Genomic DNA, 16,514 nt, shown 5'->3' with positions numbered 1-16,514 from the left:
CTTCTCACTTTATTTTGACAGATTTTGCAAGGGAGAGCTCTCAGCACTTGTTAAACCTATTATTTAAGCGTCTGTGTATACGAAAATATTTTGAACAATATCAGCATGCTCTCCTTGTGATCTTGCCAAATCACATGCTCCATCACTTACCACTCTGATTCACTAGGGACCTTATTTCAAGGGCAGAGCTTGCCACAAAGAGAATAAACACAGCTCTTAATGATGCAGTCCAAATATTTTCAATAATCATCTCTCCCAGAATGAATGTGAACCATTAGAAAGATGTTAAGCAGCATCAAAAACCTCTCCAACTGAAATTTTTGTTTGCTTTCAAATTGTTCCCAAAAAAGTCATTTGCGTTCATTATTATCCTTTTATCGAGAAAACACCTGGTGGTGTGGCAAAAAGTAATTAAGCGGCAGGCTTTCTGCTCAGCACTCATCAGGACCAATTTGAGATAACACAAAGCACAATGGGGACAGAACACACCATATTCCTCAGCACTGTAAAAAAAACTATGTCTAGAAAGCTTCATTGCAACTTTGTTTTTTTAAGATAATCAGACGTCTGCTCTTATATATTATATTTACCCATGGAAATGTGTTTTTCTAAATAAGTAGCATAAACACATTTCTTAAGGTACAAATACCTCTCAAATTCTAAATCTCACCGAGTAATATGAATAACATATAACTGATTCATTGATTCTGATTTAGAGAGAAAGGGTCAGTCTGGATATTTTCTGTAATTAGGATAGAATATTAATATTGTGATATATTTGTTATCTGAACTGCTCCTGTTGGCACTGGATAAACATAAGGAAGATTGATTTGAAACAATACAGAATAAAGCATAAATTCCTTTCCTGCAAAAGATATGTTTGTTAGCGATACAGTGCGAACACATACGCCAGTATTTTTGTTCTGGTTGAATCAGCAACCTAATACACTTTAGTGGAAATTATAGTCAGAACGATAATAAACAGATAGCCGTGCCATGGGCTGTATATCCTCTAAATTGAGAAAGAACCCTTTCCTTGATCACTTTCCGCCAACCTTTCATTACCTTACCATTAGCTAGCATACACTCCACCTAATCCAGAACACGTTACACTTTACACCAAGCCACTCTAGAACTCAACAGCCCTCATCTGAGACACTTAGGGAGATTCAAAATTGTTGCTACACGGTATTGCTTTATAAGCTGGCTGCAAGGCCGTACTCACAGACATTAGATAAAAAGGTTGCACAAAACACAATGTTTCTCATGGAACCTGACATACTACTCATTTTAATAAGTTATGAAATATAATAGGATAAACATAATGGCATAATATGCCCACATACAATTAGGATATTAATGTTGATCTTTTTCAGGTAGTATTCTATTCACTCTAGAGAAATGTACTGATTGAAAGCCTATACTGTTTACTCAGTAGTATGCATTCATTCACAAAATTCTACTTTCAGTGCTTTTGTTATCTTGAAGCAAAATGTACCTGGCCCCAAAACAGCAAAGCTTCATTTCTTTGGATTACTTATACTTGCATGACTTATTATTATTTAACCTTACCTCTTGGACTAAGTGCCACGTGAGACCATGGTTTGTTGAGTACTCTAATTTGACTTGATTGTCCATATGCTGTGTAAAGCGCTCACCACATCCCATCACTAAGTTGAACTGTATCATGTATGAAGCTCCAATTTGCATGGACTGTGTCTCCACGTAACGTGTGCTTGAGGCTTGCCTAGAGTCTCCAGTAAAACTGAAAAATACAGCACAGAATGAACATAGTACAAAGAAAGCATTCTGGTGTTGTGTCATAAATATGTTAATATGGCTCATGGCAGGACTGGACTTCATGGAATTTAGGAGACAGACAAGAGCACATTTCTATAAACCTTCTAGATGTCACCCAGAGGGTCCCTAAACCAGAACTGATTACAGAGTCTTCAAGTCATCATGTTTTATCTCAGGGTGGGGAGCATCACTTGGCCCTGGGCACTCTAGCTTATTGCCCACACAGGTCTGCCCACTCCCCCCAGATCTACCCAATACCACCTACTCTCACCCCATTTCAAATATATTGATAGCTCATTGACTCTTAAAACTTTATTTACAAAATAAAAAAATACTATTTGTTCCAGGAAAAAACCTCAAAATCAATGACCCCTACAAACCAACTGTAGTAAAACACCTAATAGCTTTATAACACAACAAAATAAATATATCATAACAAATATAACATGAGTTTTAAACATCTATCCATGCTCTCTCTCAGAACCTTCTTGGGTCACCCTACTTTATGTTGAACAAAATATGTCAGGTTGTGTTGATTTTTATTTCCATATTAAATACTATTTTTTTTCATTTCGGAGATAAGAACTTATACTGTGTACATTTACTTTGTCAACATTTAACAGCCATTTCTCCTATGCAGACAGTGATGTAGTTAAGCATGTCACAAAGCCCAGTGATTTATAGAATACTGATGTTAGTTATTCTAATTAAACAGCAATTGACAGGCTTTCCTAGTGAGGATAATTTTCACGATCATAAATCTAAAATTATGTGAGCCTGCGCTAGCTAGAGAAATGAGGACCAAAGTAGCCCACAGCTGGAAACAGCCCATCAGAATTAAACCACCAGCAATTTACTAGAGACCTGGTGTGACCTTGGCATGTTCTCTTGAGAATAGCAAGGTCAGTGATTGATGTAGTTTAAGAGATCCAACAACTGAAAAGCATAAGCAATACACAGAGGAACAGGAAGAGATTTCATTTAGGGTGGCCACATCAGATATTTCAATTGAGGACACAAATACATTTCTACCGTGCAATGTATTAATGAGATATACTGTATAAACTCATTATTATTAAATTATTAATACTCAGTAATGCATACTACATACAGCATGGAAGCACTTTACATGTGCTGATCAGTAACTGAAATGTATTTATATCCCAGAAAAAACTCATTTGAGCACCCTACTGTTTTCTTGGTAGAAACATAAAAGAATGCCTTGTGGTAGATGTGTCATTGTCACCACTGACAAACAAGCCGACACACTTCCATTACTCCGGAACGGTGAAGGAAAAACAACAACATCATAAACAGAATTGTATATTTGTAAACACATCTCCACCTCCAGGTTAAATCTAGTGTGGACAACTCCAGTCCCCCATTTTTGGAAATCTCAGTTTGCGAACAGGCACCCCAATTAAAGAAATCATTAAACTATTTGTTTTGAGGGGTAAACAGAATCCCTGACCTGATTGTGGCTATCAAGGGCACTGAATTAAAGAATAAAACACACAAAATAAGTTAACTTTTATATAAGAAAAAGCAAAACTGATGTGTTGAAAATACGATAACCTAATCATCATAAATTAGATGATTAAATTCAAAACAAACTTGAACACATAATAAAACACAAGTACAATGCCATGCACACGGTTTCTTATTTTTATTCCTTGATTAGAGGAATGAAAGCAATATGAGACAAGCAGTGTTGCCTCACTATAATGAGTGATGAGAACTTTGCATGTCCTTTTTAAAGTGGATAATGGTGCCTATACAACCTCATTATCACTGCAAGAGCATAAGCTCAGGGCTTGGCATATGCAAGCCCCTTCAGGCAGGAAGATGATCAAAAAGTGGAATCATATTATTGTGAAGCTCCTGATAAAAAAACCTCTCTGTTGTAGATGCCTATGGGGATATGACAATTATTTCTGCTTCCTAAGGTTTTTTTTTTTATACACAATTGCTCTGATTGTACACCTTTTATGTAAAGGGTATAACAATTAAATGTTAAAATAATTATGTATTAGATATGCATTTTGTGGTAAAATGCTAATAATTGCAAGAAATTACACTTTATCTTTGCCACGTGCTTCACAGTTTCCCTTTTTATTATAGTAAGTCAAATACAGCCAATAGATCTGTATGAGGTCAGTTTCGAGCTGCTTACATAAGAATAATAGATATTGTAGTATTAGCCTAGAGAAAATTAAGACTGCATTTTATTGGGCCAACATAGAAAAGGATGTTAAAGTTACAGAAACCTTTCGGGACCCAAGAAGATGAAGTACTTTTAGGAATTTCTTGGGGACATCAAAGGTGTAATCTGAAGAGACCACTAAGGCTTTGAAAGCTTAAGTAACATTACATGCATTTTTCTAAGTTGGTCAATAACAAGGGCTTTGACTGCAGACCAAAGCTGATAAACTAACACCAAATAATATCAGCAGGTGATACGGTAAAGAAAAGTAGTGGATCTCCTGTAGCAGATGAATTAGCCCTCACAGACTATTTTCTATTAATGTCTCATGAGTAAGTGTTTAGAGAAAACGCATGTTCATTTCATAACAGAGTTTAGAAATGTAATTACTTTACCAGTCACACATACAACATAGCCCTATAATGTATTTACCGTAATTTATTTTTTCAAATTATTATTACCATTAATAATTGGATTGGAGAAGAAACACACTCACCATAGAGTCCAGTCATGTCCACAATATGGCTGTACATTTCCAAGGTAGAACCCAAGTGACTGGGTGACATCTACTAGGTTGGTGAAGTCCAAGCTAATGCTGTTGAAGAGGACTGAAGTCATGATGATCTCATCAATGGCCCATACATCTTCACCTTGGCCGGAATGATATGGCTGCCACCATCTAAATTGAATGCCAAACTGCTTTGCTTCCTCTGGAAGTTGGACTGATATAATTCTAGGACAGGAAACACGTTTTTCAGTCGACGATATTAATTAGTGTATGTTATCATTACATTAATGTCACATGAATTCAGACCATTACATAGGTATTCACATAAAATCTGAAAAACATCTTGCATAAGGAAAATTTAAGCAAGTGTCCATATATAATCATAAAAAATTGTAAACATAAATCTGAGTACTCAAATTATTATGCAAATGTCTCTAGATTTAATTTGGCAGCCTTGTATTCCATTTTCATTATTCTACGATTGTAATTTTGTCAGAGATTAGAAAGTTTTCCAAATGCTTTTACTGTGCTACAGAAATCGGATTTAATCCCGTTCCCAGGAGTGAAGCAGGCTGTGTAAGGTCATTTGATTTGTTGTGGCAGCTATGACAACAGAGGTGTAGCTGACAAACTGCAGAGGAAATTAAGAGTAATATCTAATCTCCAGGAGCAATTACTGAATATAAGCACAAAGTAAACACATTCATTGCCAGGGCAATGACATCTCCTTGAATATTCAGTAAATCACTCACTGGCATGATCTTTCCCACTCGGGTGACGAGTGTAACATTTGTCTTCCCGAACATACTATGATGTCTACTAAGGGTTCTCCTGGTAATGGAGAATTAGTAGTAAAACAGCATTTTTACCTTTCCACTACATGGATTACTAATGGTAACAATTTATAGTATTAATGCGCTGTGCTTATTTTCAACTTAAACTCTCCTAAATGATATATCAAAGATATATAGAATTCTGATTAAAGTATTATTGCAAATGGGAGCTAGAGAAGGAAATTACAGATCTATATCAGATGCATATGGTAAATATGGGTGTAAGAAAGGAACTCTGTCCCCATAACATTGCAGAGGGAGGTAAGTGAGAGGATACATCTATAAAGTTGTGATCATCTCAATTCCGTCTCCGTTGAAATAAAGGAAAGCAAACCCAAACTATGTATTTCACCATCAGTGCTCCTTCAATTTTTCTTTAATCAGCGACAGAACATAATTCAGAATAATGAAAAAATGTCCCGGACTTCATTTCTGGAGTACTAAAAAATGTACATTTGCGTTTTTTAAGGAATAAAAATGAATCCTTTCAAGTTACTACATAAGAAATTTCTAAAACATAAATTATATAGGTGAAACTTATTAAGAGAAGCCACTAATATTCAGATGTATGTCATGTATTATTCAATGCCAAAGAAACACCTTAGTAAAAATGTTATTCTTTAATTAGCTGTGTGGTCTTCACAAATGCCACTGTCTGTGAGCTTAAAGTATTAAATGTCAGGGCGCTAGCCTAGGAATTCCATCATACTGACGGCAGATTTATGAATGAGTCTAGAGTGCTTTGTAATACCAAACACAGCCTACATGCAGACGTGTGTGATCTGGATGATGCATAATGCATGTCTCACTCCTTTTCATTATGTGAAATATATGGATCCTCAGTTGAAGGGAGTGTATAATGAATCCCCTTAGTGCCCTGGGATCTGGGAAATAAATCCAAAGGCAGCTCATCAGTACCATGGAATACACTGCAAGCCTTAATACTTTGAGGTCTAGGTGTTGGAATTGGAGTACCCCAAGCTTGAATAATAAACTCAAATAAAGAGAGTTAAAAAATACAAGTTACTTTTAAACTACCGGTTAAGTGGTAATTGAGTTCTAATGGTAAAATAAATTAATTTCAATTTACAAGCTTAGCACGTTTCCCTAAACCACAACATATCTCTGATACACACATCATTCATACACACAAATCCGTTCATACACAAACGGATACATACATATTGAAATGCACACATATATACACAAAAAGCTGCCTGGAAATTGGTGAACTCTCTGGACTTCTGTCAAAAGCATATACTGTTATTTTTCTCTGTAAACAGTGCAAACCATCATACCTGATTAGAGACAGAAACATAGAATTTGCATGTTTAAATTCCCATACTGCTCCATGGCAAAGAATGTGGAAAACTGACTTATAATTAATACATGTACTACTCTGCATTATTAGAATACAAATAAATGTATAATTCTATTTTTTAAAGAATAATTTTTCAACCAGAGTATATTTTTTAAAGATGATTTAGTGATTTGAGAAAATAATATTTTCAGCCTAGATTTCAATTCTCTACTGCATCACAAACGATGTATCACTCTGGTAATCCAAGCAGCATTATTTACATCTGGGGATGAAGATGAAAACTGATTGCGTCCAATTCTTCTCCACTATCAAGTGTATCTTTGTTAAAAACATTAAAAAAAAAACCCCTGGGCCTCGAGAGAGCTATATACATCACTTTTGACATGAAAACTCTTCACATACCTTGGCTCATGATAGTTGAGATAAGAATAATGATCCAGCAGTTTCCAAGTAATTCCATTGTCATGTGAATAGTGAAGCAGGATGCCTTCTCCAGGCTTGTCAGGTGCTTTGCAGGTGCTAAGGACAGACTTGCTTCCAATTCGCAGAGTAAATTGCAAAAACCTACAGGGAACAGGGAACTAAATTATGTGCAATCACTGGCCAATAGTACTTTTTCTGAATGGTTTTTTTTTTAAATGATTTATAACACATTGGTGACAGTGGCCTCAAAACAAGCCGCCAAAATCAACAAGACATCAAAGGAAAAAAAGGCACCCGAATCGCGTTTTATAGAGGAAACAGTTGGCTTTATCAGAGCCTGATTGCTCAGTAAAATATGCATTGTACATTTTTCTCCTTTAGTGTCTTGAATGTTGATCACTTTTAGGATTTTGAGTGTTAGTATGCATAGTAACTCTTTGCAGACCCTATACTGCACCTTGTTTTTAAGGGGATACAAGGTGGTTCTGCACTTTAGACAGGCATGTGTGATTTCTGTAAAAGTAGTGCCAAGCAGTTGGATCTTGAGCATATCATTTCATCTTTCTTTTATATGGTGTCTTTCTAGGGTGCATCACATGTGCTCTCCTTCATAGTATTCAAAATAGGGTTACCCCTCTTCCTGGATATCTCCCCGTATTTCTAGTTGTGTTTCTGCAATCTTTGTTTTTCTTGATTCAGATTCATTATTCAGATGTTGGACATTAGTTCTTTCTGTTTCTAGTGGTCAGAATTGCTTTTCTTTGCTACTTTCGTTCTGACTACTGTTTAACAAATGAAACATGCTGTAGACTAGAACACAAGAATGCCTTATTCTTTACGGAGGGCAGTAAAACATTTCATATATACTTTTTTCCAAAACATGTATTTTTGTTTATTGATAAGCAGTAAGCCTTCTTAATACACATTATTCATTCTACTATGTTGTGTTATTTTAGTAACACCACCATACCTCATAATCATCTATGCATACATGGTGGACATCTACGGAGATGGGGGTTATGACTCATATTGTGTGTCTAGTCATACACATAGACCCACAGTTCTCTTGCATCTGGGGGTTCTGGCACCTAATTATTTAAACTCAAGTAACTCTATAACTAAATGCTTAGTAGTCTGATTCCCTTCTGATGCTTGGTGGTCCTGGTTATTGGTCCATGGCTTGTTCCTGATACTCCCACTCATATCCTACCCTAGGCCCTTGCTTTACTTGTTCCTCAAATATTATGGTATTTAAAACAACCCAGCGTGCGGACAGATGCATCTATGATCACGGAATCAGGATCCTTGTCTTGGCTCACTTCTGAATGCTATTCTTTTTAAGTATTACAAACCTGCAATTTACCATAACGTTTTATGAACTTATTCATCCCTAGATACATTGTATTTTTATGACAAAGAAACATTTTAACATTTGTTCAATAATCTATAATTGTGGCACAATTTAAATACATTTACTGTTTTATCTTTATTTCAAGAAAAGTCTAACAAGCATTTTTCTTTTGATATGTAATTGTTTCATTTATTTTCCTTTCACGTACTGCACTACTCAGATTATTACAAAAGAAAATTATAGCAATAAAACCAAGTATCCTCATATCCTATTCCAGGGCACATAATAAAAAACACACGTCACTCACTTTGACTGGGAGCTGTCAAGAAAAGCGGTAATGAGCTGTCGCCTCCCATCCTTATTAAAAATTAAAGCTTTGCCACTTGCAAGCACACCACAACCAAAACTGACTTCAGCACCACGGATAGAGTAGAAACTATGGTATGAAGAAAGCCTGGAGCTAGTGAAACTTTCTGATATAAAGATGGGGTAGCTCTGAGAAGCCATTTCACACGCCGGACCAGAAAAACCAGGTTCACATCTGTAATGTAGAAATTAAAAGAAAAAAAACCCATATCATACAAGCATCTGAAGTGCAGTGCAATGCAATTTAAAATGACACATTAGAGTGAGAAAGAAAGCTGAAAATATATGGCCAACTAGATGTGGGGTCAATCTCCATTCTGAGATTCTATAGCAAATCTGCAATATTAGGCAGACACCTACTCTCTTAGTTAGGTACTTTGGTCTCATGCCAAAGCCAGCTGATAAATACCTTTATAGATCATGTTTGAAAGTAGAACTTTGATACTTATGCTAATTTTTTTCCAGAAGACATCTGCCATTTTGTTTCATCTGAAGATATGTACATTGCCAACACTGTTAGAAATATATGTGCAAAATCTGTTCTTGTTAATTTCTGAAGATATCACCTGAATGTGCATTATCCCAAACTATTTTTAAGTGCAAAATGTGGCATTTTGATGTGTCTACAAAGAAAGTAAAGCTGATGGATGTCAAGAATGATTCAGCAATGGAAAGCAGTAAAAATCAATATATGTAAATCTTGGTTTTCCCCCAGTTGAAGTGTCACGTGGGAAATCTGACAGACTTCATGGCAAAAAAAAATAATAATACAGCAAGCAGCACACGTGGCATTTACAAGTCGTGAGACCTACTTGCAGCCAGTCCTTGTGCACTGTCCGCGGCCAGAGCAGAATTTCAGGCACGATGGTCCAATGTAAACTGTAAAATAATTTTTGTATCATGTTATTATGATTGGGGATAAGTGACTTTCCATCATTGCCCTTATCAAGACACAAAAAGTATGATAAGGCTAATGATGGAAAGACAACCTGCAAATTAATTAATAGGTTTTAAAAGTCAGTACATAAGAGTGATCTATATTATATCAGTTAAGAAACATTCTGATAAAGTATATAATATCATTTAACCCTCTGAGTTCCAGAAAACAAACAATGCCTTACAAACCCTCTGATAAGACATTTTCTCATCTTGACTTAAATGCCTTTTTTATACTCTGTTGAGGCATCCTCTAGCTGACCTAGAAGGCACAGTAGGACAGTAATTCTGAGCTACCCTATTTGGGCTACATTCCTACATAAAAAGTTTCAGTAGCAATGGTATTCAACTGTTGCTCTGTTTTCTTATACTTTTTTGTTAACATAACAATACATTGCTTACTGTAATAATCATTGACAGAAATACCACAATGTTCCATATGAAGTGTTACTGCAAACACATCATGGTCTATATTATAGAATAGCTTCATGGATAAACAGTAAATGACCCTTGTAAAAACCCTTACTAGGCACTGATGATTAAATGCCATGCTATGTGGCAGGACTCTCCATATCAGAATCAGCAACCTTGAACATGGGTTGTTCACCTGCCCATGTCACCTACAGCAGGCTGTGTTGTTACTGGAATTTCTACCTCCACATGTCCATGTCATTCTTGCCTATTTGCTAGTACATCTGTGAATTGTAATCAGTGGCCTTTACATAACAGAGTTGGGCCCAACTTCATTTGTTGGAGCAATGTATCCAGCCTCTGATGTTTGTTCCTTGTTTGCATTCCTATGCCATTGCCTTTTTTTACCCCTGGCTCTGTACTCTGCTTTGTTGTCACCCCTTTGGTATCATTTAGGTTTGAGTCTTATTATTTGGCCCAGCTTAGACTCTCCACATGGTGTCTTGCCTTTTTTGGGACCTCGTTTGACTGATTACCCAGTTATTGACTCAGGCCTGGACTTTGTATAGTTCTTTGTCATACCCTTTTGTAGTGTGTTTTTGTTCCTACCGTATAAAATTTCAGCTAGCTACACCATGATTATGTCCATGCTGGCCTCCCTGGTGTCTGTGCTGCCAGTCTGTTGAGCTCCTACCACCAGTCTTCAGTCCTGAGAGATTCACTGCTGTGCACAGTCCCCTACCTTCTTGCCCCTGTCTACAAACTGGTTCCTCGCCTTGTCTGGTCTACATAAACTGTTCTAGCAACATGCATGAAAATATTAAGGCCTCAGTGCAACAGCCTCCATGAATAGTGACCTCTTTTGGACTTCATATATGTTCATAGTCCATTATGTGCTCTAAAGGGCAGTTAATTATTGCCACCATCCAAGAGCTGGTGCTTCTGTGGGTAGAATTCCCTGCCACCAGGTATCTTTACATAGTTTACTCTTCACCAATGTTTAACTAAGTTTTCAAAGCTATTCTTATATCACTTATTTGACTCTGATACTTTATTGATACTTTTACAGATACATATTATATTATGAAACATCTGATGTGTATATTTAGTGAAATTACATAGCAGTAAATGACAAAAATGTAATTAAAATATTTAATTGGGCCCTAAGACTGAGACATAATATAAAAGGAATACATGGAAAAGCTAGTTCAATGTAAAAATAAACATGTTTAGAACATGTGACACAAGAAGCACAATGGAGTGAGCTGCATTAAAATGTTCTTTCTTTCTAGATTGTATATCAAGACTACTATACTCATGGATATCGACTGGGGGTGACAGATTTTCTTTTGAGTGCCGTCCCTCATTTGTATTGCATTCATAAAACATTTGTACATACCTATTAATATTAGATGAGTTGAGTGATGGGGACCTGCATATGAAACACTATGAGATGACACCTAATGTTATGTGTTATTTAATGCGAGTATGTGGCTGCATCATGATGCTAGAAGTGAGAAGCATTATTCTACTAAGTGCATCCTGACACAAATAAACACTGTATGAGAGTTTTTGCAATACCACATGAGTATTTTAATGAGTTCCAAACCGATGAAAAAATGAACATCAGCATGCAGAATATCTTTACAAAAGAACAAAAACAACAAAAACAAAAAGCTGTTTTAAGTGTTGCTGGGTTCTTAAAGGGTTTTATGTATTAAGGGCAGGCATGAAACCCCAGTGTTTTTTCTTAATGTCTACAGGTCAATCCTAGTACAGAAGAAGAGTTCTGCTACACATTCATGCACATCAGCAGTAAAAATTAAATGAAGTACGTTCTCTGGCTATCATGCACCTCCAGGCACTGTCCATAGTGCTGAAAGAAGCTTCAACATGGAAGAACAGTGTCATTAAACACCTACTGTGGGAATACAATTATGATAATAATAATAATACTATGTTTTCCTCAAATGCATACATTAACCCTTTTCTTCTCCCTCTTCCCCAACTATTCACACATTTTGCTTTACTGTCCTTGGCTAGATGAGAGACTGGCACTGGGGAAAACAGGGTAGGAAAATACTTTTTACACATTAGAAGTAGTAAAATTAAAATTGTGAGGGAATTAAAGCATGAATGCCATAAGCATATGAGTAGTCTGATTACAATAGAAGACCATGTAATAACATAATTGTGTTTTTTACAGCAGACAAAAATAGGCAGAATGGATGGTTATCTGCAGCCATATTCTGCTTAGCCTTAACATATGGGAATAGGCTACTTTACACCAAATCAGTAATTAGGCTGCTTCATTCTAGCACTATGTAGCCTAATTAAGTATTGTACATTTGTATCAAATGCATTGTTTATTTATATTTTTGGAAATGATATCTCATACTGATGACAAAAAAGGTTCGGGGAATTAAACTAGAACTTGTTTTTTTTTCTATTTTGCAATCATAATGTATTCTTTTAATGTATGTGTGTGTATAGAGCAGATACAGCATATTTCATATAAAACACATTTCAATTTGTTACTTCTCATGAGGGAGGGAGAGGATGAAACTACATGAAAAGATTGGCTAATAATACAATCCTTTTAAAAGAGTCGTGAACAACAAGTAGAGAACGAGAAGAGAATGGTATGAGATTAAATGGTTGTCAGGAGTAAACCTTAAATTCCTCCTAATAATAATCCAAGGTAGAGACATAGCCCAGAAGACATGAAAAGTCTCCATTTGTCAGGCAGATTGAATCACACGTGTCACTGGATTTGCCTTTATTTTAGTTTAACAGAAATTACATGGCAGTCTGGCAAGCAGTGCTCATCTGAGCCACTTATCTAATATAGCGTGGAGAGGCGTAAGAATGCTTTACATCAGAGCCACATGGTCTTGTCTACATCAAATAGCTTATTGCTTTTTATTCGATTCACACGCCACCTCTGTAATCACCACCTCAGCTGGCAGTCTGAGCGCAGAAGCCAGCAATTAAATAGACGTGCTGTTGGTTTGCCTCCTGTCGTGACTGTCACTTCAGAAATTGCTGAGCCAAACCTAGATAGATCTTGAAGAGATATATTTGCTTTTCCTGGATGTCATCTGCACATGTGGTGGTTACACGCTGTTTTAAAATCTTCAAGGTAACATGCGAAAGTGGCTTCCATAAATATTTTACACCTGAGAAAATCTACATATTATTCAGTAACATCTTGCTTGTACCTCTAGCAATCAGAAGAATAACTCCGTTTTAAATTAATCTGTGTTTACCATGGCTGATTTTAAACCTGATGTAAACGTTAAAAGGATTTCCACTAAATAAAACTTTAAAACAGATAGGCCAATTCACATCTGCATTAAAATTATATTTTCCGTTATTAGAACCTTTACTTTTGTAGAAATAACAATGTAATAAAGATATGAAACATTCAGGAAGGGAAGACGTTATTAGAATTCTTTGTCATTTTCAAGATCAAGAAACATACACCAAGCATCATGAATTATAAAGAACTAAAAGCCAGCATAGGCTAAATTACCCTATCCCACGGGGAAGGCTGAATTTAGCACTTATCTCGGAATCTGCACAGTAAAGACCCCAGGGCTGGATTGAGGAATGTGAAGCCCAAAGACACAATTTAGCTGACAACTCCACAGTATCACATAATTCTCGTTCACCTCTATGTATAGTGTTATGTCAGCAGCACAGGTTGTAAACTGCCAGAAACACTGTTCTAATTCTTTATTTTGATATATTTTGATATGGAAAGCCAAGCATAGTACTTGTTAAAGCCAAACATTGGTTGGGCAAGTAAGGAGATCCAGAAATTGCTCCTATAAGATTGTGGAGTTTTTATTGCATTTAAGATTAACCGAGATATCAAAGCACGTAAAAAAACAACAGATCTGTGCCTATTTGAACAGGCTACTCATCAGGTGTTAGATTAAGATGCACAATACTAACTGTTGTCCAGAGCCCACATGTTTCCTTTAATTGGCCCATTCTGCCTCCACCGTATCCTTGTGTCACGAGTAAGAGCTGCATTGGGTAGGGGAATAGTAATTCGGCTCCACCTGCATTAAAAGGAAAGTTTCTGTTACATGTATACTTGCTTGTTAAAGATTTAATTTAAAACGTTGTACTCTCTTTAATATAGGCAAATGATTTGCTATGTGTAACTTCCACAAAGCAATTATATTCTCTCTTGTCTGAGTTGGCCAAAAATGCAGGTTTGCAACAGCAAGTCCACAAGTCCAAGTTAAGTCCAACTTGCATATTCTCCATTGCCAACTAACAAGAACACCATTCCACTAAGATACATGCAACTGCAAGAGAGTTGTGTTGATGATGTTGAAAAAAATAAGTAACACACACATTTGTTAACTAATGCGTTTGTTAATTAGCTTTCCCTTCAATATTGCTTACCCGCTGTAGTTATCTGATGAGTAGATGGTGCTGTGAGGGAGATGAGAACCAGCGCAGAGTTCAGGGAGACATTCAGAGTGCAACAGGGACCAGCTACGGCCGTGGTTAGTTGAAAACTCCAAACTTACACTGGTGACAGAAAATGGAACTTTTTAAAAATGTAATCACTGAAACAATATGGCAGAGCGATAGCACTACTCATTATTAAAAATCAGAAAAAAGGAAAGTGGATATATTACTGCAAATTTCATGGACACTGGGTAATTTGTACATAAGACAAATACCTGTGTAATAGTTCATTCTAAAAGTAAAACCAAAGCAGCAACAATGGAGCATAAGAAAGTTAGAATATAGAAAAAGCAAAATTGATATATGTGCTAGGGCCACCCATCAGCACCCCAATCAGGAGCCACTTGAAAGCAAGGCCCCTTAAACATTGGCCATAGTAGGATCTTACACTGTGTATGGACACTGTCTGTATCTGTACTCTCAAACAGAGAAAGCAGGAAAATAACTCAAAAGCATAAGATAACAATTGTGCAAGCCTTGCTTTTTATGGAGTGATATTTCCTTAGTATCTTTCTTAAGAAAGCAAAAGATAATTTAATGTCATTATAAACAGATAAAATGCTTCATCTTAACTGCAATTCATGTCTAACTGAACAAACCCCTTACAACTACAACAAGATTCTAGATAGCAGCTGTATTTATTCTAAATTATTAACAATTAATTATTAATTGGTGGACCTCCAGAGCAGCCTTTTGTAGCTTATGCCACTTTTTTTCTCTAAATTTGTTTTTAAAATATGAATTCATTTTAAAGCAAAATTGCACAGCCAGTGAGTATATCAAATAGCCATTATTTGTTTAAAATGACTACGTTCTGTAAAGACACATCAAATAAATGTCTAGCTCCACATGTGAATTATAAGAATACATCTGGTCTCAGTTGGGATCTTTTAGTCTATTACAGCAGTTTCACTGCATGTAGTAAATACATTAAATTGAGAAGGATTACTGATGACCAGCCATGGCTGTTGGAAAAAAAATGAGCATGTACAAGTATTCCTTCAAGTTGAGAGCATATACTTTATCAACAAGTAGTTATCATGCTGACAAACAGCCACAAAATCAGTCTGCAGATCAAGATCTAAATAGGTGGTACATTTCGATGGTGTGCAAGTCATGTGATAAGAGGTATATAGGTGGTAAATATGTGGAATACCCTAACAGAAGAAGTTGTAGATATCAGAAAGGCGAGTGATTTTAAGCAATGGTATAACATAAAAAGCTGTGTTAAGGGCCTCCGCTACATGTATGTTCCCTGTTTTGGATTTATATGGCTCTGACTGATTTATAAGTTCTATAAGTTATAATTTAGGAGTATATAAGTATGCACTTTACCTGTTTCCTGGTTGATGAGATCCACAGCCTAGATTAATTGAAAACTGTATCATATGTGATTCTGTGGAAGGAAGTACAGGAAGCACATGGAAGAAATCGACAGCCCAGACATTGAGGCTATGTCCTCTATGGCTGCTTTGCTTCAGACAAAACTTTGTGGCTGGAGTCTGTAGTTCTGGGTTTATCACAGCAGAAACCAACGATGGAACCTTCAAAAGGAAAAAATCAAATTAGCAGGGAAACAACATAACGTTGTTTCATGTGATTGTGCTGTGTTCAACCATACAAGTACCATATCACCCAGTTTGGGGTTGTAACTAGGTGTTGCATAGTCTTGGGTTCCCCGCTTGCCCATTGATGTCCTGTGCACAATATGATGTGATACATGCTGATGAACACACAAAAAATTCTGTTTGAGGTTACAGGGAAAGAATTTGATGCCCTTTAAATGCAACCTGTGGCAGCTTGCCCCCTAGATTGATTTCATATTTGGTCCGGTACATACCTTTCCTAAGAATGGAGTTCCTTATGGGGTT

The 16,514-nt window shown here is 36.3% G+C and overlaps 1 protein-coding gene across 1 annotated transcript in view; it reads right to left on the bottom strand.

Moving 5' to 3' along the window:
* Positions 1–16,514, bottom strand: part of LOC149302902 (reelin-like) — a 172,798-nt gene that overhangs the window by 65,229 nt on the left and 91,055 nt on the right. The window contains exons 17-24 of the mRNA XM_089482100.1: positions 15,979–16,187; positions 14,575–14,703; positions 14,113–14,222; positions 9,618–9,684; positions 8,747–8,980; positions 7,068–7,229; positions 4,500–4,736; positions 1,573–1,765 (exon numbers count right to left, since the gene is read on the bottom strand). Of these exons, the coding sequence (XP_089338226.1) occupies positions 1,573–1,765; positions 4,500–4,736; positions 7,068–7,229; positions 8,747–8,980; positions 9,618–9,684; positions 14,113–14,222; positions 14,575–14,703; positions 15,979–16,187 (1,341 nt within the window). The remainder of the gene's footprint in view (positions 1–1,572; positions 1,766–4,499; positions 4,737–7,067; positions 7,230–8,746; positions 8,981–9,617; positions 9,685–14,112; positions 14,223–14,574; positions 14,704–15,978; positions 16,188–16,514) is intronic.

This window comes from Sceloporus occidentalis, unplaced genomic scaffold (assembly GCF_023333645.1).
Source record: "Sceloporus occidentalis isolate IW3139 unplaced genomic scaffold, rSceOcc1.0.p SCAF_17, whole genome shotgun sequence".
Taxonomy (NCBI): Eukaryota; Metazoa; Chordata; class Lepidosauria; order Squamata; family Phrynosomatidae; genus Sceloporus; species Sceloporus occidentalis.
Note: the sequence above shows the minus strand (reverse complement) of the source record. Positions and strands in the feature narration are given on the sequence as shown.